This window comes from Meles meles, chromosome 3 (assembly GCF_922984935.1).
Source record: "Meles meles chromosome 3, mMelMel3.1 paternal haplotype, whole genome shotgun sequence".
Classification (NCBI taxonomy): domain Eukaryota; kingdom Metazoa; phylum Chordata; class Mammalia; order Carnivora; family Mustelidae; genus Meles; species Meles meles.
The window spans coordinates 125,107,977-125,135,937 of NC_060068.1; the positions used below are offsets into that span (position 1 = coordinate 125,107,977).

Consider the following 27,961-nt stretch of genomic DNA (forward strand, 5'->3'; position numbering starts at 1 on the left):
TTGAAAACAGGAGGCAGTGGGTAAGTAGGGGGAAATTGTGGTATAAAGAAAGAACAGCGATTCCCAGATCCTCCCAGGAGCTTGTGAGCTACCCTGGGGGTCTCTTTTGTAGCCTCAAATCACTCGTCTCTAAGATGGGGATAAGAATTCCAACCTCAGAGCCCTACAAATATCCAGTAAGGTGAACACAAAAGCTTATTGTAAACGCTTTGTTTCAGGGCAGGGTGGTTGACTGGATAAGGCCCCTTTCTCCACAAAAGTCCATGTCCTCATCCCAGGAACTTAGGAATATTACTTTTTATGGCAAAAGGGACTTGGTAGATGTGACTAAGATAAGGATTCTGAGATGGGCAGGTTATTCTGGATTATCCATTTCGGCCCCAAATGTCTCACGAGGCTCCTCATAACAGGAAGCTGGGTCACAGTGGACGGTGGGAGATGTGCCAGCGGAAGCAGGAGGTCGGGGAACTGCAGGAAGGGACCACAGGCTAAGGACAGGCAGCAGAGGACAATGAAACATTCTCCTCCTGCTGCCACCATTAGAAATGTGGTCCCCTGAACCCACATTAGACTTCTGACCTCCAGACTGTGTTGCTTGAAGCCACAAAATTTTTAGTAATCTGTTCTCCTAGCAGGAGGTGACCAATGCAGGCGTCATTCCTGGAGTTGGGCTTGCTTCGTCCGTGAAATGGAGGCGATCACAAAAGTGCCTGTCTCATAGGGTGTTTGCAGCAATTAAGTGAGATGGTACAAGTGGAACCCCCAGCCCAGTGCCTGCATGGCACACAATAAGCTCTCAGCTAACATTGGGAATTACTAGTATCATCGTATTATATCACCCCTAAAGCTCTGTAAGATTGGAGCTATTATTATCTCCATGTTAAGGGAGGAAACCTAATGAGATTCAAAGAACTTGCTGGTGGTTGCACGGGCTGTAAGTGGCAGAGCCAGAGTCTGATCCAGGTCTCCCTTCCAGGCGCTTGCTCCCCAGTGCTGCTCCACTGCGAGGGTGCGGTGGGGGGAGGGGTGGTTATAACGCCACCACCTTTTTTGAAAGCCGACTACTGAGGGGTGCGGGCACCAGAGAGAGCATCATACTCCATGCGTGGGCGCAAGCCACCAAGACTAGAGATCAAATAAATCTAGGTCTATCAGGGAAACAAAACCTGTAGCTGCCATGGAGATCAGCATCCAAGAGGTCACCAGCCCTCTGTCATCCCCAGGCTGGCCAGCCCCATGCAGCAAATCAGGAAAGTCCGAAGACTGTGTTTAGTCATTTTGGTTCTGGAATAATTGCTATTATCGTAAATGTTTTATAGCCCTCATTACAGCTCACATTTAAACATCAGCGTAGTAATACATTAATAAGTCATTGCTGCCGGAGGCACTTATGGTCAAGGCCTGCACTGTGTGTTCAGCTCAGTTAGGGCTGGCTGTGAACTCTCCCTGATGCGAGTGGCCGCGTATACTCAGAAGGAAGCCTCTTCTCTCCAAAGTCTTCGTGCTCTTTGCCTTTGGGAGAGGAAGGTGGTCAGACTGCTGTCTGGTAGTGAGTCCATGACCCTAACGAGGTTTCCCCCAAAGTGTGGAGCCTAGAACTCTGGCACAGAAAGGGAAATGAAGGCATCATTTCAGCCCCGGAGGTATTCCTCATCTGATGGAGGACTGGTAGGGGGCCGGGGGGCATAGTCCCCACACCCAGGAAGCTTCCTGCCGAGGAAGTGGAGTAAGAGACTCTTCAGCCTTGTCAGATGAGACATTCCAAAGGCTACCGAAGGCTACCGGTGTGGGGAGATAGGATGGGTTACACACACCTCACAGAAAAGATAAGCCACAGGACACGGAATGGCTGCGTGGGCTCAACTTCATAGAACACCAGGTGTCTGCATGGGAACATTGGTAAAGTATGGAGGAGGCAAAAGCAGCCACGCAGATGTGCTCTGCACGTTCCTCTTTGCCATACCCTGGGCCTGAATTAGTGCTGGACGGGTGGTAAATACCAGATGAGGGAGGGAGACGTACTGGGTTCTGTGTCTTCCGGTAAACAGATTTCCTTCTGGCCTTATTGGCCAAACAAATGCTAAGGAGGCCCTGAGGAATTGCAGGGAGGGCCTGAGGCAAGGGGGTGTGGTGGGGTGGACACTCCCCCTGTGGTGGGGTGGAGGGGCAGAGAATGTGCAGGTGCCTTGGTTGCAGTGGGTATGGGGGCCACGGTGCTGGGTGAAGCTGGATTTCCACGTCCGTGGAGGTTGGGGTGGGGGGAACCAGGAATGAACAGGACAGAACCAGATTCTCTCTGCCAGTGTCCATAAAATGGTAGGCTTCCTTTACTGAATGTAGACTGCATGCTGAGACTTTTACCAGCCTGTAGGGGAGGTACCATTACCTGCCTGCTTTTGCCGATGAAGGGCCTGTGGCTGAGAGATGCTGGTAATTTGCCCAAGATTGCACAACCAGGACTTATAAGACTCAGTCCGAATCATGTATGGGCCAGGTCATGGGGCTGTGGTCGCGCACGGGATAGGAGACGTTGGAGGGCATTCTAAGAGAAAGGCAATATGTTTATCAAGAGCTGAGGACGAAAGAAGTCGGCTTAACCATGGAAGGCTCCAAAGAAAGCCTCCTTCCTGGGCCAGCGGGGGCCCATGGGAGGAGAACAGGGGGTGAGCTCATGAGAACATACTTTCAGAATAAACTGTCCATGTAGCACCCTGGGTTAGGCGGTATGGGCTGTGGGCAGAGCAGGGAAATTGGAGTAAGACAGTGCTGGATTCCAATCCCGTCTCCCAAGCTCAGCAGCTAGGGCTCCCGGGGAGAATTCTGTCCCCTCCATAGCTCCACTTCCTCATCTGTAGCACGAGGACAATGTCCACCTCGCAGGGATATGTGTGTCCCTAACCAGAATGACACATACCTGTTTTCTTCTCTCAAAAAGTAGGACAGTGATACGTAACTGACACAGGGCTTGTGAGAACTGGAGATGTCGTCGTAGGTCATCTGTGCTCAGCACCTGGTAGGATTTCAGGAGGCGTAGTAGTATTGCCCTAGGTGGGTCCCTGAGTACTGAGAGGGCAGCTGACGAGAGGAAGGAGCCACTCTTTCCTCTGAAAGAAGGAGTCAGGGATCCTCTCATCTTCTGGAGATCCGCCCCCTTGTCTTCAGCTGCCCCATAGCTATTGATTTATGATCCTTCTGGCAGTTGCACCAATTCCTCCCCTCACCTTCCAGAAATCGCTACTGCCCCCCGCCATGCTACATCCTTGTTAACCGTTTCCCTTCTTCCTCTACCTTCACAGCACCCTCAACAACAACAACATTAGCCGCATCCTCGTCACGAGCTTCAACCACATGCCGAAGATTCGAACTCTGTGAGTAATGGTCCCTTTTTCTGCCCACATTCGGGCCCGCGTGCCCCGCTCTGACCTGCACACGGGTCCTAGAGCAAACCCGCCTCCTCCCGCCACTGACAAGGAGATCTCTAGGTGAGCCACAGATGGGGGAGAAGCGTCGCAGTGCCATCCACGGTTCTGAAACCCCATTCCACGGCAGACAGACGCGTTTCTCTTTACCCTGTTGACGGGGGAATGCGTCTTTGTGTGTCCCATCTTGACGGAAAAGTTTATTAGTGTTACATTGTGACAGAACATGGCTAACTGGCATGTAATGATTTCAGTGTTTCCTGAGCTGATGTCACCTGCCATTGTCAGTTCTGCCATAGCACCGTGGTCATGTTTTCCCCTCCGTGTCCCGCGGCGAAGTGGGAGCCTTAATCCTGCCTTCTCCCCATCCTCCTGGCCCACACTCAACAGAGTCCCCTGCTCCCTTGATGATATTCTGGATACAAGAACTTGTTCTTGACCGTTCATTTTGGGGTAGGCTCCAGCTTTCCTCTTCCGTGTACTCAGAAAGCAAATCTTCCCACAACACCCCATGCGGGGAGCAGTCCCAGTGCCTTTATTACCTGGGGAGTTCCCCTCTCCTCTCAACCAGAACGCCTTGTGTAAGTTTCTCTGCAAATGGAATCTGTTGGCCTTTCCGTAGGGGTTCACAGGCATGGTTTCCTTGTGTTGGTGCAACTTCACCAGCGTGTGCATTACAGTAATAGCGGACATTAGCCCCCAAGAGCTTTCAGCTAAATACATGTAGGGCCAAGGCAGCGAGCTGGAATTTCTGCTGTTCCCTTTGTTAGCTCTAGGACCTCTGTTCCCTCTATAAATGGGGGCGCTGGAGAGGATCAGATGAGAGGAGACACGAGGAGCCCCTGGCACAGAGTGGATGATGAATGATATTGACTATTACTGTTACCATCATTTTATTCAGGAATCTGCACTGAAAGTTCCAAGCAACCAGCTCATCTGTGGCCCCTGAGCAACATGGGATCCACAGCGATTTACAAATCCGTAGAGCAGTGGTTCCCAAAGTTGGGTCCCTGGACCAGCAGCATCAGCATCATGGAATGAGATTAGACCCAAGGGATTAGAATCTGTGGGGGTGGGGCCAGCCAATGGGTTGTAACAAGCCCCCCCCCCCCAGGGAGATTCTGATGCTCATAATGTTTGAGAACCCCTGCGTAGTGAGAAAGTGACCTTCTCAGGGCGGGGTGGGGGGTGGGCAGGGAATGAAGCAAAGAGCAGTGGAGCCCTGTGTGAGGGAACAGCACAGAGCTCCCTGGGCAGACCTGAGTGTAAAGGCGAGCTCTGACTGCCCCTGACTCTGGGCAAGTTTCTTCCTCTCTCTGCCCTGCAAGGACAGGGAGTTTGTAAGTGCTTGTCTCACAGTGGTGAGGATGAGGTATGCTCACAGGTGTGTCATGAGGTCCCCTCAACAGATACTGGTTACCGGGAAGAAGCATCCAAGCCCAGTGTCCCTCATTGCTCCCCATTTCTCCCTCCGACCCCTCATGTGATAGCATCAGTCCACCAAGAAAATCTCTCCTTTTCCTTGCCCTTTGAAATGGGATGGCGCAGTCGTGGGATTTTAAGGAGAAACCATGGGGGTCTTCAAAGACCACTTCAAAGCCCACGGCAAGCCACAAATGAGCTGCAGAGGAGTGTGCCCGGGGCTTCTGGCCTGAAAGCTGAAAGCGAACCACCTGGTGCAGGGCCTGCCTCATCCCACATGGGCTGGCGGAGTAGAAGAAAAACGACCCTCCCCTGCAGAAACCCGCAGTCCAGCTCCTGTGGCTCCTCTTCTGTGACTTCCGCTTCCCCCCTTGCTGTTCTCCATCTAGGAGCAGCAATAAACAGAGGCTGGGCCGAGTCCACGGGATGGGGCCCTGGGGGAGCTGGGTCTGGCTCTCAGGTGCCTTGTTTGGCGGCCTCGGGTGGGAAGGGAGGGTGGAAGAGGGTCTTCTCCTTGTTTCTGTTGTCATCCTTCCCTGCGGTCCCGAGCACTCATCTGATGAGTTCAGATCAATCAATCAATCTCGTCTGTTCTCTTTGCTCCGTGCCTGCTGCCACTTTCTCTTTAGTTTAATTTCAGAGACGGCTCTGTACAGAACTCCCCAGAGACTTGCACTGACTAATCCCCCTTCACTGTAATTAAAGTGGGGGTGGGGGAGACGGGGGGGGGGGGGTGGGGAAGGGGGGAAGAGGAGCGAGGAAGGAAGTCATAAATGGGATTTCTAAAGGAAAGCTTTTATATTTAATTCAGAAAGCCACATTTTATAGAAAATGAACACTGACCCTCTCTAAAAGGATTTGCTGGAAATTTAATTTAGCGCCTGTGGCTAAAAGGCACCTTTTACAAATTGGCATTTGTATGCACTCACCTTATCTTCTGTGGAGGTGGATTTGCCAACATGGGATGTGGGGTTTCCATCAGCAGGAGATCGTAGAAATGCATGCAGGAACCATCTCGGCGCCTTGATGCCTTGGTGTCTAAGTACGAAATGGTGCCCTGTACAGGGAGGGCTCTGGGCTGGGAGGAGACGGAAATGCGGAGCCAGTGCCCTCACGGCAGTAGCAGCTGCACACATTCCTTTGATGGCTCATAGTGTGCAGGGCCTAATAGTGTGCTGAGTCCTTCTCATGAACCGTTTCGATCCTCACAACAGCCCTGGGAAGGGGCACCGTTAATAGTCCCCACTTTATAGATCACAGCACTGAGGCCCGAGTTCAATCACTGCCCAAAGTCAGAGTCGGATAAGCACAGAGCCAATGTCAGATCTGGGCAGTTTGACATCAGAGCCGGAGCTCGTCCCATTCAGCAGAAACAAAAGCAGAGGAGCTGAGGAAGGGCTGAAAGGCCACTGGAGGCCACCTTCCCCCAGGTCACTGCCATCCCAGTTCACCAAAATCATGAAAAGGAAATAAATAATTTTTCTTCCCACTTGAGGAGATTAGGAATACTGGCAGTGTCCAGGCTCACATTTCCTGATCGATGTGATAACTTTCCTTTCAATAGTAGTATTTGGGGTGATACGCCTCAATTTGATCTCCCAAACATGATTTGAAAGGCTGGAGCTTGGAAGAGTCTGCCTGGCTCAACTCTGCCAGCACTCCTGGCAGTTAAAATTCTAAAGCGGGTGGGAGGATCTGAGCCCGTCCACTGCTCTAGGCTTTTGACAAGGCCTTTAGGTGGATTCCAGGTCCATTTTGGTCACCTGTTTTCCGTGGTCCCTCTTGGAAGTGGAGGAATCCCTGCAAAGGTAGACCAAGGTTAGGAACCATCTGGAGGAAGGTAAGGAAGAAAGGTAGCGTGGGGCCGCCTTGCAGGGATTGAGAAAGAACCAACCTAACATCATCTTCGAAAAGAAAAACCTTCAACATTTTCAGTCTCCCAGAAATTAATCCGCTCAATAAGGATCGGACTGACCTAAACCTCACTTTAGCCATTCCATTGATCTCTTACGCCTGATGGGAACTGATGGGAAGTCGTTGACATTGATCTACCTTGTGGACCCATGTTCCACGCTTCATAGGAATCCCTGTTTGCTCAGCTTCCGTACGTCACTGCCAAAGAAGGCAACCACCTTTCCTCATTGAAGCTAGACTCTCTTTAGAAGGCTCTGATCCTCCTGACGCACAGAAGTCACCCAGCACCTCAGCCTATGCTGGCACTGCGACCTGCCTTTGCTCTACCTTGTCACTGACACCGTCACTTGTCCCTGTCACCATTTTCCTTGGCAGCCTTTACACCAGTGGTCCATTTCTGACCACAGAGCCAACACCCCATCCCCTCTCTCTCTTGCTCCTCTTCCTCTCTCTCTCTCCTTCTACCTTCTCTTTCCCTCCTGTCCGTCTGTCTGTCTCTCTCTATAGCTCACTGATAGGTCAGGAAGCAGATCGTTGTCACGCATGCTGAAATTGCCCAAGAAGGCCCAGGATAGAAAAGGAATTCCCTCATCTCCTTCATGTTCTTTCTAGTTTAGGATTGTGCCTCCGCTACCCTTTCCCGCCAGCGGCACCTCTTTCTGAAATGCCAGAGGAAGAGGAAGCGACATAGGGGTCTGAGCTTTGAAACTCAAAGGGGAGAATTGCTTGGGGCCCATTACAGGCACAGGATCTTGGGCCGTGGAGCCTCTGAAAATGTGTTCAACTTTAAAGTATTGACTTTGAAATCCACAAGAACATTGCAACATCAAAATTAATCATTTGGAAGCAAAAATCATAAAAATCTTTTCAAAAATTTTTAGCAGAAAAAAAGAATTACATTCTGCATGGGCATGGTTTCATTTAGTTGGTCAGAAATGATGGGATCTGGAACCCCCTGAGGCTGTTGAGGCTACCGGTGGCCCTGGCCTGCCCAAGGTTTGCACCCACACCGTGGCAGGAAGGGCCTGCCGGCACACCCCTCCCGTTGGCTGCACGTGGCCAGTGCTGAGCAATGCTGACTTTATGCTCAGTGGAGTGTAGTCAAGAGACCTTCAGAGCTCTCCATTTCAGGCATGAAGGTAGCCAAGCCACTGTTTCAGGCCGCCACTCAATAATAACCAACTTGACACAGAGTACTTGAAAGTCTCAAGATACTACTGGCTGATTAGCATGTCCAGGATTGGGCGCTTGAAATTCGCAGCAGAAACCCAGGTGTGTGATAAGCTGATGTGACTAAAACTTACCATCACCACTTCTAATGACCTAGGGTTGTGGGGAATATGGAAATTGGAAGCCCCTGATAGTGAAACCTTAGGAAAGGACCTGTAGAAACCCCTAGATATCCTTAGTTTGCCCCTCAATTACTGGAAGGTAAATTCAAGTCATTTAACCAGATGGGATTCCTTTCAGAAGTAGAACATGCAGATCCCTCTAGCAACTCTTAATCACTCAGAGGCAAGAAATTGATCTGGAATCACAGCTACTGGAGGGGGAAAGCTGCAGAGTCCCGGAACTGGCTAGGAGGGTTTTCCAGGGGCACCTGAACCAGAATAGCAAATACATCTGGTGGAACTGAACTTGAGAAGAAGAGGGCACTATGGAGACATTGCGGTGGGGTCTGCCATGGGCAGCTCCTTATTTAAATGGAGGTGGATAGGGTCACCTGGGTCGCTCAGTCAGTTAAGCGTCTGCCTTCAGCTCAAGTCATGATCCCAGGCTCCAGGGAATGAGCCCCCTCAGGATCCCTGCTCAGCAGGAAACCTGCTTCTCTCTCTCCCTCTATCTGCTGCTGTGCCTGCTTTCTCTCTCCCTCTCCCTCTCCCTCTCTCTTTGTCAAGTATATAAATAAAATATTTTAATGGGGGTGGATGGAGAAAAGATGTCTCCTATAGAAAGGACCCTTCCTGGCATGCCCTGCTCCCTGGGCCAGTGCACACAAGCCTCCCAGTATTCCCGGGGTGAGGGTGGGGGATTCATTCACTGTAGGGAGGAAATGCAGGAGAAAGAGTGAAGGCAATGGCAGGTCTTGGCCACAGTGCCACTATAGACTGAGGCATTGAGACTGCGGAGGCGTTTCAAGCCATTGGGAGCCCAGGCTAACTATAGTCCTGAAATCTGCAACCAAGTCACCTCTTTGGAAGTTTGGCTTGCGTCTGAACCATTGCTTTAATAATGTCACCCTTCCTCCTTCTACATGCTGAGGCTTTCTTGAGTGGGGGAAAAAAAGGTGGAATTACTATTAAGAAATGGGGACTTGCTCAGAACCCCAGAGGCATCCATCAAATGCAGACTGCACGTAAAGATAACAGTCATTTGTGGTTTGGCAATAAGGGGCTGAGGCTCCCGTGGTAACTCACAAGTGCAGAGGGAAATGCTTCCCGGGGCTCCTGAGGATTATCACGCCAGGCAAAGGGGCACGGGGGTTTGGCCTGCTATGTTCCCTTCAGGCCATGACAGCTTCTTACCTCTGTCCCTCCCTCTCCCAGACGCCTCCACTCCAACCACCTGTACTGTGACTGCCACCTGGCCTGGCTCTCGGATTGGCTGCGACAGCGGCGGACAGTTGGCCAGTTCACACTCTGCATGGCTCCTGTGCACCTGAGGGGCTTCAACGTGGCAGATGTGCAGAAGAAGGAATACGTGTGTCCAGGTGAGTTTGCCCCGCCCTCTCTCCTCTGTGCTGGGACCCATGCACGCCCGAGTGCGCCCAGCCCAGACCTGGGCATGGAATCTCCTAGGTTCCCCAGCACTGCACAGTCCCTTGGACTCTGGGACGCCCTGACTAGAGTCCTGAGAAAGAAGCTCTTGTCATCTAGTAAAGGAAACTGCTCAACGAAGTCATGAATCACTTTCTGTTGAGCTTCGTAGTCCACCAATGCTGAGAAACTCAACATGTGTTAAGTGCATTGTTTAGCGTTTCCTAAACACTTGCCTATTACCTAATTGCTCATAGAAATTGAGAGACACGTGAATGGAGGTGGTGGGGTCAGCCTGCTTGGCTGGAAACCCTAGCTCTGCTCCTTAGTAGTGTGTGACTTTGGCAAATTACCGCATGTCTGCAAAATGGAAAAATCATAGTACGTAATTCTAGGGATGGGTGGGAGGATTAAATGAAAATAATGCATAGAAAGCCCTTAGCATAACACTCAGCACTTTGGTAAGAGCTAGTGAGTAGAGCTTAATTTTTAGAGTTTAGTGGACCCACAAAATACGCTGGGCCAACAGCAGAGTTTGATCTGTGGGTAACTGAAGTGTAATAGAAGCACAGGTTGTCTAGTACAGGAAACAGAACTGTGCACAGGACGGAAGGCAGTGCAGACCTCCAGGGACAGGAGGTGGCTGACCAACCGGAGATCCTCCCAGAGGATGTAGTGGCTTTTAAACCGAGTCCTCAATTCCAAGTTTGCTTATTTGTTTTTACTTCTCATTGACACCTTCCATTCCCACTAGTTCTCTTCTTCTGGTGGCAAAGAAGGAGAGCTGATCCCTGAATTTCCTCAAAAACGGAAAGTATTCAGTTGAGTTTCTCACAGAGGCATCCCCAATTTCCAGGAACCCAATCCCGAAACGGGAGCCCAGTAGCCTCTGAAGGCTGATCTTAGGGGGTCGGCCCAAAGGAAGGAGGAAGGAGAGGGCCCTCAGCACTGGGGTGGGAGGGAAGGAAGTGCACCCCCTGACATTTCTTGACCATTGCTGTTTTCAGAATTGAAGGCAGCCTGAGCCCCATGTGTGCTGCAGGGCCCCGACCCAGCCAGCAGTGCAAACCGGCCCCCTTCTGCTCTTAGGCGGCATCAGCAACGGAAGATTTTTTTTTTTTTTAATTCAACTTCATCTCGCGCTCCCTCCTGCTCTCTCTTGTCATGTTACTACTTCATCAAGTTATTTATTATCCAAAAACATTTTAACATGTCTCAGAGCAGCACCTTAATAATTTCCTATAGACACCCACTTAGAAATCACTTCCCATCAAACACATACAATAAAACCGTTTATCACACGGGCACCCAACTCACATACACTGACTATAATTACAGTAATTATTAGGCAAAGAGTACAATATCGGCATAAGTGCCAGTGAAAGAAATAATTATAGAGTGCAGGAGTCATCCAAGAGCTAGCGAGAAAAACTAATTAGAGAGAACGTGAAAACACATCATTACCGGTGGGTGCCAGGCTGACGCTCCGCGCGAACACGTGTACCACTTCGTCAGGAAAGCACCTTCCCGACCAAGGAGGGACAGCTTGCTTCCCTATCACTGTCACCATCAGGATCCAAACCCTGGATCCTGGTCAGGGAGAGAGGCTGACCCTCCCAGGTCCTGGACGTGCTCATGCCCTATCGAAAGGCTGGATCTAGCAGGCGGGTTAACGGTTCAGTATGAGCGACCCTGTCGCCTCCTGTGTTTATATCTATGAAGCCCAGGGCTTGTGGTGATCCCTCACACTTGGTAAGACGAAGCTAGGTGTTTTCTGAGGATCTAAGCATCTGACCCACAGGCTAAAGACGTGAATGCGCTGTTCACCTGCACCCCTCACCCGTAGGAGAAAGGTACTGTGGGAAATTCAGTGTGGGGAGCCCTCTGCGGAAGGGATTCTTGGAGGCTCTCCAGGCTCTCATGGGTTAAAAACACAGCTGCGCAGGGGGTTGCCTTCCCCGAGGGTCCAAGTCAGATGTCGTGGTTGGCTGAATTGACTGTCCCCGACGAAGGAAGCACCGCCATCTTGGTGGGGTGCAGGAGGAACACTGCCTCCGGAAGATTCAACCTCTTTAATAACTGTTAAAGGTAGTTTGTGAGGCTGTGTTCGGCGGATGGCGAAGGAAGCCGCACGGAGCAAGACTCCGTGTGTGCACACTCAGGAGGCCAACGCAGAGGGCTGCCTTCACGCACCGACCGTCTCCCACCCCAACACCCACCCGGTAGGGTGCAGGCTCCACCCGTGGCGGAGCCCACAGGGCATCCGCGTGTGGCCATTTGGTAGGAATCTGACCCCGTCGGTTGTAGACTGCGAAACTATGAGTGTTCCTTGTTCAGGCTCTTCCCCCGGTGACTCCCCGGAGGAGGACTTCTGTGGAGAGAGGCAGGAGTAAGAGCATCTCGGTGAAACTAGAGGTCATCTGCTCGGGAGAGAAGAAGGCCTGGGGCGCCAATTAAGCCATCCCTGTGTGTAGCTTCATCACCAGTGGCCCCTGTCAGGGAAGCGTCAGAAAACCTCCAGGGCCCTTAATTCACTCAACACATGACTCCAGAGATAGGAAAGAGCTTTATCTTGCTCAGCTTGGGCAGGCGCTGCCTGTTCAAGTCCCTGCTATCTCCCTGTGAATGAAATCCAGCCGACTGGAGCCAGGCCTCTTCTCGCCAGGATTGCTGGCAGCGGGCGCCTTATCATGCCAGCTAACCCAGAAATTGGCTAGCAGGGCACTTTGGCCAAATTCATCTCCTCTGTCAACCTACCCTTCTGATGGAAGGTATTTATTTCTTCCTCTAAGGAGACGTCTAGGAATTTTTCAAAGGGTGGGAGACTATATTTTATTGTTTATTAACATTTTCTCAGGTATACAGTTGGACTGCTTGGTTTCCTCCAGTCACTGCTGCGAGGATTCCTCTGTGAACTTTTCTTGCTGTTAAGAGGAGGGTCAGGGCCCTAGGACTAGAAGAGGCTGTGGTCCCTGCTGCTTGATGCCTGAGTGGGACTGGGACTTTATTGAGTTCATAAGAACAGGCCAGAGAAAAGGTTCTACTTTGGCCATTACTGGACTCATGAGCGTTCCAAGTTCTGGGTTTTAGCCCATCCTTACCTAAAGGGTTTATGTTGGGGTTTAAGCTCTAGGATTTATCTTCCATGCATCAGTTTTCTGGTGCCTTAATCTGAAAAAGTTTCTACTGGTCACAATTTGTAATTCAAGGACATTAGTTAAATATTTGACCCCTTATCTCTTTCCTTTAGACATCTATGTATTCATTGGTTTGTCCACCTTTTTCACACTTACCTGCACGTAGTCTTTGAGTGTGAGATACTCTTTCCTGAAGGTCAGTCTTGTCTTCTAGTACGAAAGGCTCACGTCAGACATTTTTCACGTGCCCCAATCCCTAGAACGATACTTGCTCTTAAAAGCCTCTCAAGAAATCCTTCCTCATTTATTATTAAAAATGAAATAGGCATATCTCCCTGGAAACAAGCACTTTCCCCTTCTTTTTTTTTTTTTAATTTGGGACTAGTTACTAAGTATAAAGATAATTAAGGTAAGCCATGACTAGCCGCCCATCTCCTTAGGAGGTTTTAATTAAAACACCATAATTGGACATTGCAAGAATGAGATTATTAGGTTTATTTAGCCATTCCTAAAATTATCATGCCTCTGGTATTTAAATCACATTCATTTATATTCTCATCGTAATTGCTCAAGCCCCATTGTCATTGCAGTCTGTTGTTGGCTTTTGAAAGGCCAGAGGCCAACAGGGATGCTTAATTTGAATGTGGGAATTAATTTATTTCCACATGCTCACGAGGCCATTGGATTTTTCAGTTCTGTGCCCTCTGCTGAGTGGGAGTCCCTTTAAAGACAGAAAGGAATAAACACAGCTCTAACAAGAGTGTCCCGCCATCTCCAGCACAGCTTTCACAGTCTGTGTCTTGGCCCGAGTCTCCTCTTCCTACCTCCTGAGATTGCCAGGCTCTTACGGTTTTCAATATCATGGCAATAAAGAGAAGCGTTGGATGTCCTTTTGGTAGAAGAGGCGGTACAAAGAGCACCGGACCAAATTTTAGAACTTTGTCATTCACCGGCTCCATGATCTTGAACAGTTTACCTGACCTCCCTATTCTTCCCTTTCCTCATCGGTATAATGGAAATAATAAGAATAATATTAGAACCTGTATCACAGATTTTGTGAGAACCCAGTGAGATCATGCCCGCAAAGCACTGGGTGAAATATGGGGCACATAGGAAACCGTCCCTAAGCCCTAGCTGCTATTATGAGAATGACATCATTCTTAGTTTGGCCACCATTGTGTCCCTGGGCAAGTACTCTCCTCCAAGGGATGGTTTTCTCACTATTTCCATGGCCTTTTCTAGGTCTGAAGTTTGGTGACCTTTTCCCCACTCATTTGGGCATGAGTTAGGACTTTCGCCTTTTGGCACGATGCCGAGTAGAAGAAGAAAGTTGAGTAGGCAGCCGGCAGGAGCCAGTTTCCCCAGTCATCACTCCTCCTCCTTCTCTCTCAGATGGGAGGGGGTGTGGTGCAGTCAGCAGAGACAGGATGACATGATCGCTGTCCATGCCAGCTGTCACAGGCACTTCCCCATGACAGGACTAGCCGGGGACACATTCCTGCCCTCGTGCTCATTGTGGGCCCCTCCCCGCACCGGGAAGCAGCAGCCTGGTGATGGCGATCAGGGAAGAGCAGGGAAGGACCAGCATCTGGTTGCCCCACATTCTGCCCTGCCCTCCCTCAAGACATCAAGACCATGGTCTGAGGAGTCAGGAGACACCAGAAGCCGGAACGTCTCTGTTTGCTCCTTGTGTGGCACCAAGGTGGCTCTGGTTCCACATTGAAATTCCAGGTAGTGATTCAGAAAGGGGACACAAGCCCTGAGGGCAGACAGGTACTTGGCCCATCTCCCCGTCTCCCTGTTCTGGATGAGAACTTCCTTCTACCTCAGGGCAGCAACATTTTCATCCCACAGAAAGAGTGCTCAGGGCAGATAGCTTGGGCACCCATTTAAAAACAAAGAGCAAGTTCATGCGCTCTCCCAAGTTCCTCACGAAACATCTCAGAGCATGGATTACAGGGGTTCTGTGTGCTAGTGAATCACTACGCTCTGATTTAAGCTGCTTTCTTGGCAAGGAAGAGGAGAAGGTGGTAGCAGCAGGCAGGCTTGCTCGGGACCGTGAACGTTCGTGGGCGGTGTATGCACATGTTCCTACAACTGGAACAGGCCTGTGTGTGCAGGCAGACACCGGCCAGGATCAGCCCCTCCCTTCAAAGACAGGTGGAGACTCTTTCCACCCTGATCAAAACACTCTGTTCTCATTCCTCTCTGCTTCCCAGCTTGTACAGTACTCCTAGAATTTCTCAGAAGAAAGGTGGGTGTTTCGTCACTTTGTCCCCCTGGGAATCCACAGTCACCTGCATCAACCCCATCGCATGTGGACAGGAGAGGCTGGGAGGGAGGGATTTGCTGACAGAACTAAGGGAAACCTAGGACACTCTTACCTGTGCAGGTGAGCAAGGCTCAGAGGGAGCCCCAGGGGACTGGACAGTTGGCCTTGGCTGGCACTGAGCTGTGGTAGAAAGACCTGAACTTCAGGCATGAAAGTCCCATCCACCTAATAGCTACTCCGTCCCTCCACACAGCAGAGCCTATCAATCAGAGCCCAGGGCCCTCAGAACTCAGGCGACCTCATCTCAGGACCCTTCTAGAAGGATTGCTTGCTCCCCACCCCCACATAGCTTGGTGACATTCAGCCCCCATTCTGCCAGGCTTTTAGACCAATTTTATCCATGTGTTCATCCTTTCACTCACCCAAGGTATGTTTACTGAGTTCCTGTTTCATGTTTCAGTCCTATTTTGGGCACTGGGGTTGGAACAGGGCAGAAACAGAACAGGTCACTGCCCTTATAGAATTTACATGCTAGTTGCCGTCTCTCCAAAGACCAAAAGCCAAGGGGAGGGACTTCTGCCATCACAGCACTCCCAGGCTCAAAGGGAAGCAGGCTCAGTCCATCAGACATTGATCAGAGGGGAAGGTTTCCAGGGGAAATGAACCCATCTTTCAACCCCATCTTAAACCTGACATGTTCGTTTCAACAAGAGGATAACACCCTCACCACGTGTGAATGCCTGGCTGGGAGCTGCCTGCCCAGGATGCCGACAGAGGCTATAATTACCTTTGTTTCTCTCTTCGTAATTAAAGGTGTTGTTAGTGACCTGGTTACGGAATCTTTTTCAAAAGCTTTTTTTTTTTTTTTTTTACCTTGACAACATCCCTTGAAATGTAGCACATGCTGTCTGCAGAATGAAAGCCACCCTCTGAAAGACCCAGCTCATCCCCAGAGGGATTCCAGACTACAACCTGGGTCTGGTTTAAACATTTAATTTCAGCATAGATGTCAAAAGGGTCATTTTGGAAAAAAAAAAAAAAAGAAAGAAAGAAAAACAACCTCCATTTCAGAACTTCCTGTTGCCCACACGAGCCTTTGACTATACTGTCTTTCTCCCCCCTTTCTGACACACCCCAACCGAGTAATATTTTTACAGATCAAAAGATGGACAACCATCTGATACCCTCTGCCTCAGTGGATGGAAGTTCAAGGGCACAGACTTCAGCCTTCCGTGTAGCCCCTGACTTGCCCAAGCAGGAAGGTGCCCAGGGTGTGATGACCCTCCCTGACTTTGTTAGGTGCCCTTTGCCCCAGGATGTGCAGGGCCAAGCCTGGCATTTTTCTTTGGGGAGCATGATCTGCGCTTCTAAAGCCCTGACACCTGAAGCCATGCTACTCCCAGCCTCTCTTGCGTGTGGGGAGAGGGAGGGAGCACTTCCCACAGTAGATCCCCCTGATCACCTGCAAAGCAGTGGAGCCGGGGACTCAGAGGTGCTGTTGGGTGTCTTACTCCTGCTTCCCTTTCTCTGAAGACCAGGAGTCATGAATCTTCCCATCCAGAAAGGACTTCAGAAGTCATGCAGTCCAAACTCCTTATTCACTGAGATCAAAGCATAAAAACTCAGAGGAGCATTATGACTTGCAGACCATGAGTGGTAGAGCCAGACTCATTAATAGTAATGATAACAACAACTAACAGTACTAAACTCTGACTCCGTGCTGTGCATTCTTCTAAATCTTTTACATGCATTAACTTCCTTTACCTTCACAACAAAACTATGCTATGAAATAAATATTGTCATCTTCCCCCATCTCACAGATGGGGAAAACTGAGGCACAGGATATAAGGATGATGTTACAGAACCAGGATTCAAATTGAGGCATTGGGACTCCAGGGCCACAGCACCCTCGTTCCTGATCTGAGGCTCTCACAGACTGATTCTCTGGGATTGCCATTTTTCTCAGAAATGGGAAACTTCTTCAGTTTGGAACTAAGTTGGTATCCCTTCTCTCAGAGAATGTTCCAGTTGGGGACTTCGGTATAAGTCATCATCTCTCCGGCATTTTTCTGGTTTCCATGAAATCCCCTAGTGCAACACTGGAGAGTTTGAAGTCCTTGTGCCCTTAACAAGAATATTTTCTCAACTGTCCCTGCTAGGAGGACATTTTTAAATATTTGATGTGTGTGTGTGTGAGAGAGAGAGAGAGAGAGGAGATGAGGCAAAAGGAAATAAGAATCTTTGGTTATTGAGTTAACACTGTCCAGTGAGGTAAGTGTTCCACATCAAGCCTTTGGCATCCCTTTGAGCTCTTGTGGAAGGGCCTGCCCCAGGCATAGGGACTGTCGAGCGTGGAGAGGGAGCCTTCCACTTTGAATCTCAGTGTCTGAAAAGGCATTTGCTACAGGCCCCCTTTGGTCCTCTGATGCAACCACTGTAGCCAGACCCTCTCTGGCTTCTCAGACTTGGCTTCTCCAGTGAACAGAGGCCACACCAAAATTAGTTTTTCCCTGCCGACATTTTTGTGTTTCATGTTTCATCTCTTTCTAAGGGCTCCCAGCCGGAAGTCCCATGTGCAAGCAGCGAGGAGATCTGCAGGATTGGTCTGAGCTTACCTAGCCCATGGCCCTCTGCTTTAGGGCTGGGGGTCTGGAAAGACATTGACAGCATCCCCGCTGACTAGATCTAGCCTGTGTGGGATATAAATTCCTGAGGAGGTTTGGGGTTGAGTTTACTTTTTGGGCCACAATGTCATCATTTGGGAGACTAACCACAGGTTTGAGATTCTTGCCTTACTTTGAAGAAATAGGGACAGCATGAAAGTTTTTCGGTCTTGAAAACATCTGAATTCACTGCTTGTGACTGTTTGAACCCTGAGTTAGTTTGCTAATATATGTACTTCTCTGCATTTGATATTCTAAGTAATTGCCTTAGATGCCATGTACATGAGTTTTTACTACTTTGCTTTAAACTCAACACCAGTCCTCACCGCAAAACAAAAAACTAACTCCAAAATATGTAGTAACTTATTTACCATTTTTTCCAGTGAGGTAGGTTTTATTTGCATGGTCTCTGGACATACAAGCTGTTTGAAAATGCCTTGGATATTGTCACTGCTGGTGACTGTTGGCAGTTGGACAACATCAGTGCCCCAAATAATGAAATTCTGACGCCTTTTTTCCTCCCACTTGGTTTTAGTCATGAGTTCTAGCCTCTAGAGAAAAGAATGAAAATGTGTCTGTGTTCAGCATCCCGTCCTCCAATAAAAGCCAAACAACGTGGGTGTTCATTCAAATGTTGGGCTGAGAGCGTCGTCCCAGCGTATGCTGTTTGCATTCCTGTGGCATATTTTCACGTGGGATTGACTCTGTGAGCAACCCTTTCTCTGAAAGACAAGGCTGACGGGATGACAGAGCAGGTGGGACAATCCAGAAGCAGGTTTCAAGGTCAGAATCTCTCCTCTTGGCTAAATATTTAGCCAGTGGCAGCTGTGTCTCCCAGCTGAGGGGATATGGTGAAAGTGTTTCAGGTAAATTTTGAGGTAATGCTGGGAAGTGGTGAAGGGGCACAGAAGGCCAGGCAGCTCCTGACCCTGCCGTGACTGACCGCTTGCTCCTGCCCGACAGGCCCGCACTCAGAACCTCCATCCTGCAATGCCAACTCCATCTCCTGCCCCTCGGCCTGCACTTGCAGTAATAACATCGTGGACTGTCGAGGGAAGGGCTTGACTGAGATCCCCGCCAACTTGCCAGAGGGCATCGTCGAAATGTAAGTGCCCCATCTGCCACTCTCTGTCCCTGGCGAGTTTACCTCTCTGTCTCAGCCAGTCCCCCGGTGGTCTGGCAGCACGATGGCCTGTTAGAGCTAACTATGAAGAACACTCAGGAATCTCTTTGCTATCCTTCCAGGCTCTCCCAGGTGTGGTAGTTTCCAGAACGCAGTCAGCAAACTGCCTAGTGGCCCAAATATGCCGACCACTGAGTTCTGTGAATAAAATTTTCTTAGAACATATCCACACCTATTGTGTAGGCATCGTCGGTGGCTGTCCTCGTAAGGCAGGATTGAGTAGTTGTGACCTACAGCCCACCAAGCCCGTTACATGTACTCTCTGGCCCTTTATGGTGGGAGTTTGCCAGTCCCTTCCCTGGAGCCGCCCTGGGATCATGTTCTAGCTCTACCCTCCACTAGCTGTGTGGCTTTGGGCAGCATAATTGCTCTCTTTCATCTCTAGTTCTCTCAGCTTCAACAATGTGGTAATTATAGTATCATCCATGGGTCATTGTGGAAACAATGAAATACAGCGCGTAAGCCCTTAATTCGGTCCTTGGCACACGAGCAAGTGCTCTGTGCAGTGTGGTAGTGTTGGCAGAAAGTACACGAGTGATGAACTCATTTCATGGCTGCCATTAACTGAGCAAGAGACTGAGCTGTTAATCATTTCAAATCAGATTCTTGTCCTCTAGACTCAGTCTGTAGGTAACACAGACAAGATTGTGCATGTCCACGTGTGTGCACGGATCCACTAAAAGTTCCACTAAAAATTGGTTGACTGTATAGCTCAATCCTGTCTACACTTCCCCTGCGCATTAGATGATAGCCGGTTTCTCATTCTGGATCGAGTAGAGGGTTAGTCAACACCGATGTCAAGATCACTCATTAAATGACCACAAATGTGTTCATGTTCTATCTTCACTTTCAGGTGACTTTATTAAAAACACAGTGAGATAATAAACAATAACCAAAGCAAAGCAAATTATAGGATATGATCGAAGGGGGTAGCTTCTATGGAGAAAAATAAAACAAGGAAAAGATTCAAAGTAAGTAGGGAGGAGAAAATAAAGTGGCTATGTCCAGGAACAGTATTACAGGTCGAGGGCACAGCACATGCAAAGGTCCAGAGGTAGGCATGTGCCTGCTGTACCAGAAGGCCAGTGTCGCTGGAGGGAAGTAAACACAAGGGAGAGCATTGGAGGATGAGATCAGAGAGGCAATGTGGAGCCAGATCAGGGGGGCATTTTATGGACTCTGCTTTCATCCTGATTGAGATGAGAAGAAACAGATTATTTACCACAGTGAGACTCGGATTCTTCTTTCTTCCTTAGTTTTACCAGCTTTTCCCCAATTCCCTTTAAAACTTTCTTCCCTAGCCCCGGGGGACCCAACTCATGCCTGCACCTCTTCCTGTGGACAAGAGCTAGTCCATCAAGCGTCCTTTTGGCCTGACACCCACACCTTGTGTGGCCTTCTCTCAACCTTCAGTCTTCCTTTCAGCAACAACCAACAATTAATTCACTTCACATTTTGCTGCTTCCCTTCACTCCTCATGGTCTATTGCTGTAGCCTTGGAGATCCCTTCCTTCCGTGGAGCTCACTTAGACCCCATGCCTCTCCTGTTCATCCCCTCGCTTCTCTTCTTCTCCCATTTCCTTTTGTTCCTGGCCTTACTCTCTTCCCTTTCCAAACTGTTTCCCTTGTCTTCAACTTCCTCCCCTAATTCATTCCCCCCTTTTCTCCCTCTCCCCACCTGTGATCCTCCCACCTCCCTTCCCAGCCCCATCTTCCTCTTCACCCAGTTAACACTTTGCTCCTTGTCATAAGAACCTCCAGCTTCCCTCTCCATCCATGCTAGGGTAAGACTCTGGCTCTCCCAAGACAGATGCTGAAGACAGAATTCTTGCCCACATTCATCTCATTTCACATTCCCATAGATCTTTGCTTTCTTTCTCTGCCCCACTTTGTTCCTTTCTCCCTCCATCTGCCAGGTTTATCTTTTCTCCTCGACAGCCATAGATCTTTCCTCAAACCACAGCCTGATGAAAGAGGCCAGTCTAGTAGTCAAGCAGTAACTTGACCCCCATCAGCCCCTTCTCTGCTCCCCATCTTTACACCTCCAACTTGGGCCTCACAGGCACAGAGCTCAGGTATCCGGGAGAGAGAAAGTCCAGATGTCCACATCAGAGTTGGGATCTGCGCAGACCCAGCCATACCTGGACTCTTCACTTCATACCTGGACACCAAATTTTTAAAGGGATATTAACAAATTAGTGTAGCGATTTCTGAAAGGCTCTCTGATCACTGATATCTTTTTCCTGATGTGAGGTAAAGTGAGAAAAACAAAAACAATGTGATGTTTTTCTGTTGAGCAAAACTGGTCAATTTAAAGGACTATCCTTTATTTTAAATTTCTGGGCTCCCTTATTCTGTTATTGTTGTTTTTAAAAATGCCTGTTATCTTATGAAATGATGACCGCTGAAGGCAGAATACATATGCTTGTGTGCAGATGCACAGGTCCATGACGAATACGTGTGTAATTACATGTGTAATTATTATGTAATTATCGATATATACCTCTGTATAAATACGTATCATATATAACACACAGGGAACCTTAACTGACAAAGTAAAAGGTCTGGAACCACCTAGCCTGTGAGATCTAAAAGATGGGAATAACCAACCTAGCCAGAGTGCTTCTAAAAACAGCCACAAATAGCAACCGGATTCTTAAGAGTGTAGACGGTGAATTCAGGGAGCTAGCTCCACGTACTGGCTCTGGCCCTGCCTTTTAGCTCTTGCTAAATGACTTTTCTGAGTCTTGTTTTCCTCAACTGAAACATGCAGAGTCCAATGGTACCTTCTTAACAGTTCTTGTGAAAGTGTGCAGCCAAATGCTTAGCATTGTGTCTAACACATAGGATAGACTCTGTTAGCCAGGACTATTGGTATTTTACTACTGCTAATACTAGTACTACTAGTAGTATGACTACTAGTACTAGTACTATGACTACTAGTACTAGTACTACTACCACTTCTGTTTAACTACTACCACTTCCACTTGTATTAGGCTCAGTGAGGAGGGTTGGACCACATCATCCGCACTGGAGCTACCTGCATGCGCAAACCTTCCGTAACGCTACGTCAGGCTTTTGAAGGTTTTGGGTGAGAGAAGAGGTTCAAGAACCAGGCTAGCCACTTGCATTAGGAATGGAGCCGGGCAGTGGCTCATCTTCATGCAAATGTATGCAGACATGGAAATAGCTGCCCCTGCTTCCTGAGCACCCATGGCCCACCAGACAGATTGCCCAGGATTTCTCCTTCTGCGATGAAATGAAGCTGAGACATTAAAGCAGACGAGGCAAGATTCTTTGGTTCGGAATATGTGGGGAGAGGTGACATGTAAGAGAGACCTTTGAGGAAGAAACCTGCTCATTCTTCAAGGCGACAAAGCCTGTGCCTGGGGACCTGTGTGTTGGCCCAAAAGTCTTGAAATCAGCTGAAACGCATCCTCTTAGCAGGGAGAGAAGACCAGCAGATGGGGGAGGTTGAAAGATGAGACAGAGAGCAGAGAGTTGAAACTGCAGTACGCACCCCAGGATGAATAGGAAGTGTCTGATTTATCATCCCAAAGACATCTGAATGTGACTTTTTCTTTTTACTGTCAAGAATTCTGCCTCTTGTCCATGGCACGCATACAGTGCAGACTTTCCCTCTCTCCTTAGGGATGCTGGGCACCCTTTCAGGCGCTCCAGGCCCTATGCACAAACCCTTCGCCAGCAGTGGTGCTCTAACACCGCGGGAGGGGTTCTGCGCTCCCCAGCATTTACAGGGAGGAAGAGCTATCTCTCATGCAAAACAATCTGGCGAACTCTTAGAATTTTTTTTCAAAGCCGAAGCAGCTCAGAGAACTGTGCTGGTCTCCCCGCATGGCAGAGCCAATTCCTCTAAAAATAGCTTTCTTCCCGGGAACCCACAGTGAGGCAGCTCCCTGCAGATCTTCCTCGAAACTGAGCTACCACCAACAGCACCGTTCTCGCCGCTCCCTGTCATTTCTCTCAACCAGCTCTAGCTTCTAGCTGGGATAGATTCTGGGAAGAGCCAGAGGCTCACACCTTCTCTCTTCTGCGGTCTTCTGTCTTCCCTCCACGGTCCTTCTCAAGGCTCAAGAGAACCTTCTGTAGCTAGAGCTTCATCTTAATCTGTGTTCCATCTTCTTCCGCTTTGCTCTGTCCCCCTCAAACCACAGCGCTATCCAGTGTGTCTCATGCCCTCTGCTCTAGCAGCTCAGTTCAGTTGATGGAGAAAGGCCGTGGATGGGCTTACTGGCAAGTCATAAGCGAAAGCGCCTGGGGTAAAGTAGCTCCACTTTGCACCTCATCTCACCTCAACCCCACTGTTTATCTAGGGTGAAGAGATAAACAGTGGCTTATCTGCTTAACACAAGCAAATATTCTACCATTATACTGGTCACCAGGGGATTCTAAAAAGAGAGAGTGGGGGGTGGTGGAAAAGCAGCCAACAGAACAAAAGGACTGGAGGGTTCTGGAAGCCATCACCATCTGGGATTCTTAAACGTTCTAAGAGCACCAGGTTTCTGAGGGACTGCCACGTGGAAGGAGGGGAGATGGGGTGGGATGGGGCAGTGGTATACAGGGGAAGCCGAGGAAGCACAGAATAATTAGGAACAGAGCCTTGAGATAAATAGTCCACGGTTTAATTCCCAGTTTTGCCTCTTACCTAGGGCACCTTTCTTAACATCTCCTGCTTCAGTCAGCTCCTCCCTTTGCACAGTGGGGTTCATCAGACCTACTAGAGATTTTCTATGAGGATTAAATAGCACCGTTGTGCAGAAAATTAGCACAATGTTTGGAAGACATTGACTGGAACCTAAATAGAAAACCTATTCACCGGGTCACATGTATGCCATTGTAGAATGGTTTATAGTCTCAAGTTCCCCATGCTATTTTTCTTTCTTTTTTTTCCTGAAGTGATAAAAAAAAATTCTCTGGGAGAGGCATCTGGGCATATGCATAGAATCAGAGGAGCAGCCCTGGCTCTGTGCCTGTTCCTCTGCTTTCTGTAGGCAAATGCCAGGTGTTGTGCAGAGCAGGTTACGAATGACTCATGTCACATGTGCCTGCAGCCGCGTCTTTGTTGTTATTACACTAATAATGATACTTGCTTTATCGGATTGTTGAAGGAATGAAATGAGCCAGCATGCAAAGAGCACAGTGTCTAACGTATAAGCTGATCCTCAGGAGATGATAGATGTTTGTCCTTCTTGTCCCCTCAGCCATCACCGCCACCAGCACTCGAACCCTGCTCCAGAACTGCTCCATCAGGTGACTCGTGGCCATGACCTGGCACTGCCGTGCCCCTGCCAGTCTCTCTGGCATCATGTTGACTTCTGTGCTGCTAGAAATATATGGTGTTCAGTCGCATGTTTGCAAATGACAGATCATTAAGGAAGCACCGAGAAACTAGGGCAAATCAATACAGAGCGCAAATGGCTGAAATCCCCATCAGATGTTCCCATTGTGTTTACTGGTGCCGGAATATGTTCAGATGTTTGATTTGTATGTTTGTTTTTATGCTAGTTCTATTAAATCAGTTTGCAGCCTGAAGAATGTTTGCCAGACAAAGAAAGACACATGTGCCGTTTAAGAGAGACCTGAAACAGCTGTAGGCTTCAGACACCTCTCTAAATGTGACAGTTTTTGCTGATGCTAATGCTGCTTTTCATCCTTCACTCCGAATTTTTGTCACTGGGAATCTTTGCATGCTTGTTCTAGGCTATACCAAACCCACCAGGAGCTATCTACTGCGTGGAAACTTTGTGTGTGCACATGGCACTGTGGGCTTACTCCTGACAAAGGGGCTGTTTCCCTGAGGATGAGCTGGCAATGACTAGAAATAGAGGTGCCTCTGCTCCAAAAGGGATTTGGCAAAGCTCGGTGATGGAGTTCAGGTTGTTGAATGGGATGAAGAGTTAAAGTTTCATCCCAGCTATATTGTTCTTCCTGGCTGTGTGAATTTGGACAAGTGACTTAACATCTCTGAGCCTCCATTTTCTCACATTTAAAGTGGGGATGATGATAATGACTAGGATTTGCCTCAGAGAGGTGTAAATATCAAGATAAAGCATGTAAAACGCATAGCCAAATGCCTGACTTACAAGCACCTGACAGCCATTAGCTCTTACTATTGTCGCTTTCGCTACCCTCATCTTTATTTGGCATTTGAAGAAACTGACTATTCACAACTACACCCCACCCCAAACTCTGATTCCCCCTGGGACAAGGTTAACCCCCACATCGTGGCATTCGCCATGGCCTTGGCCCTCCATAAGGGCTCCGGTGTCTAACCAGGACCCACAGCAGCATAAGCTGTAGAGAGACTACAGAGACAAATACCATCCCTGGGGTGTGCACGTCTGCCGAGTACAAGATGCACAGAACCCTCCCTGCGGAGATTGGTGTTCTTTGTTCAAAACCACACCTTTGCTCTCTATTTGCATATTTATATATATTCGCATCTGTACTGTGTCTCCCTCGACTCCTACAGCCTTTGTACAAAACACCGACCTCTGCAGAGGCTGCCTGATGTCTCAGCATCAGCACTGGGGTCTTACCTTCCCAAATGCCTCTGTCACTCTGGGGAAGTCACTTTGGTCTGTAGGCCTCAGTTTCTCTGTTTTCAGAAAGAAAGGCGGTGTGTCCAATTTGTAGAAACAGATGTCAGTCCTACCTCTTGTTAGCTCTCTCGCTCTGGACAGGCTATTTGATCCCTCTAGGTTTTATTTTCTGCATCCACAAAAGGAGGCCACCACAGCTTGCCTCATAAATGGAAGGATTAAAAGAGATAACAGACACAAATCAACGTGGCCTCATGAATGGCAGTTCTTCCTGTTTGTCCTGTGAGCCATGGAACTTGCTTCTCTGATGGACCGTCTTGGGCTGTTGCTGGCCCCGGATGATTAAGCTCCTTGGGGACAGGTACCACATGGTGCTCACTGATTCATCCCTCCCTTGGCCCTTACGCCCATCAGTAAAGTGGAGGTTAACTGATTATGAATTGCACAGAGAGCTGGCTGACCTCGCACATGGCACTGACCTGACTCTCCTGGGCTCCTGGCCTGTGGCTGGGAGCAGTGGGTCCTCTTGCAAAAGCTGAGAGGGTTGCCTCGTTACCGACAGTGGCTCTGCCCAAAGGCATCCTCCAGCCACGATCCCTTGCCGAAGTGGCAGGTGAATCACAGGATTCCCGGAGAGCATTTTCCGCCTGACTGGTAGTCTCAGAGACCCATGGAACCGCTGCCTTGGCTGCAAGATCCCTGCTGAACCCTGCTCGGCTGGAAAACAAGAATGTCCTTGGAACTTCTCAGTCAAGGCAGCTGGCCCTGAGTCTGCTGCCTCCATGGGTGGCTGGATCCGGGAGCTCCCAGACTCTGAGACCTGATGGCTTGCTCTTGTACCTTACCGGGAGCCAGCCGGGCCGCCATCCAGCCAGCCTGTGCCCATGTGCCCAGCAGAATATGCTCCCCGCCCCCTCCGGCAGGCCACAAAGGCTTTCCTAATAGACCGTGGCAGTCTCATTTGTAGACTCTATTCATCCAGCAGCCAAGAATGATCCGTCCTGATGCTCCTCTCTCCTCCCACCCACCCTTCCCCCCCCCCCCTGCCCCCAACCCTTCCTTTGGCCTGGAGAGTGATTTGTCTGTGTTATGGGTAGGCCTGACAAACCATTCCACATTAGCGGCCGAGATGTTGTTTGAAATGGGAAAATTGCTGGCAAACTGCTCCATTAGCGGTTCCAGTAACAAATACTCTCTTCCCCCAATGAAGATGAGATCGCAGAGGCACAAATTAATACGGCTGTCTCCCCGACTCTGCAGCAGGGATTACTCTTCAAGATGAATGGGCTCATCCCCGCCAGAAATGCACCCACTAGATGTAGCCTCCAAGGGAGCCACTTCCGCCCGTCTGTTCCTTCTGCTCTAACCATCCCTCTCTGCACACGCTTGTTTGGGCGTCTTCCCAGCCGAGGGTTCAGGGAACATCCATGCCAGATGAGGAGGTGATGAAAATATCCGTGCCTTGGAGAAAAGGGAGATGGACGAGGAGAGGCTGAGTCCTTAGCCGAGGCCAGGGCGTCCCTCATCCCCTCTAACAGAGGGAGGCCTGTGGCCCACCACACCGGTTCTTGGTGACAGGAAGTCATCCAAGAGGCGAGAAAGGAAAGCACTGAGATGCTCACTTGCTCCCCGTGGCTCCTTACCTTCAAGGGAGTTCTGGGCCCTGGGCCTGTAGCATTTCTTATTCTGGAGTCCTAGGAGAGGAAGCACTTCAGTAAAGTCTATAAGGTAGTAACGCTGTGGATTCTAGCAGCAACCTGGAGTCGGGAGTGGTCCAGCTGGAGCCTCTAGAGCCCTCAGGGTGCCAGGGAGCCATTTTGATGGCTGTCAGGCTGGAAGCCTAAAGACTTGAAGGCCGTTTCTCCAGCACATTAGAATAGCCCATTGAAAAACCCCAGAAACAAATATCTAATGTTGTTATATACTGTATATTGTACTCCTGAAACTAATAAATCGGTTATACCTTAATTAAGAAACCAGAAGTGAAGGCAGCTGTTGTCATTTCTTCCTGATTGGTCCCCCTGTGGCAGGGGGATTGAGTCTTTAACTGAAAGGTGACACACTTCTCTGGCCAATGGGCATTGCTAGCCCACAGGTCATTTCTCTTTTTCCCTTTATCCCTTTGACTTTTTCAGCACTCTGGTGCTACAGCTTTTTTGAAGAAGGCCTCTGCCTTCAAAGATGGCTTATAAGAAGCAAGAGCCAGAATCCTCAATTACTTTTCTAATTTTTCCAAAGCCCATTAGATCCTGGGACCGGTGCTCCAAACACCAGAACATGAGTCTCTAGCTTTCACATGGTCTTTGCCTGGTGTTCTGGAACCAACGTGGATGCCGGGTGATGAGGGAGACCATCCTGTCCTCAAGGCCCTCAGCCACCCCCTGTAGACAGGTGGGTGTTTAACTGACTCTTCTCTGCTCTGTTTTTCAGACGCCTGGAACAGAACTCCATCAGATCCATCCCCGCTGGAGCCTTCACGCAGTACAAGAAGCTGAAGCGAATGTGAGTTTTCCCTGGGGGGGAGACGAGGCCGATGTTTCCATGTGGGGGGTGATGTGTCCTGTGTCGTGGGCAAGCTGCCCAGCAGACAGCCTGTGTCACATTCTTCTTGGAGAGTTCAGTGTCGGACCTG

General features: G+C 49.3%; 1 protein-coding gene across 1 annotated transcript in view; it reads left to right on the forward strand.

Moving 5' to 3' along the window:
* Positions 1–27,961, forward strand: part of SLIT3 (slit guidance ligand 3) — a 597,085-nt gene that overhangs the window by 457,549 nt on the left and 111,575 nt on the right. The window contains exons 7-10 of the mRNA XM_045999729.1: positions 3,297–3,368; positions 9,302–9,465; positions 18,547–18,688; positions 27,760–27,831. Coding sequence (XP_045855685.1) covers positions 3,297–3,368; positions 9,302–9,465; positions 18,547–18,688; positions 27,760–27,831 — 450 coding nt within the window. The remainder of the gene's footprint in view (positions 1–3,296; positions 3,369–9,301; positions 9,466–18,546; positions 18,689–27,759; positions 27,832–27,961) is intronic.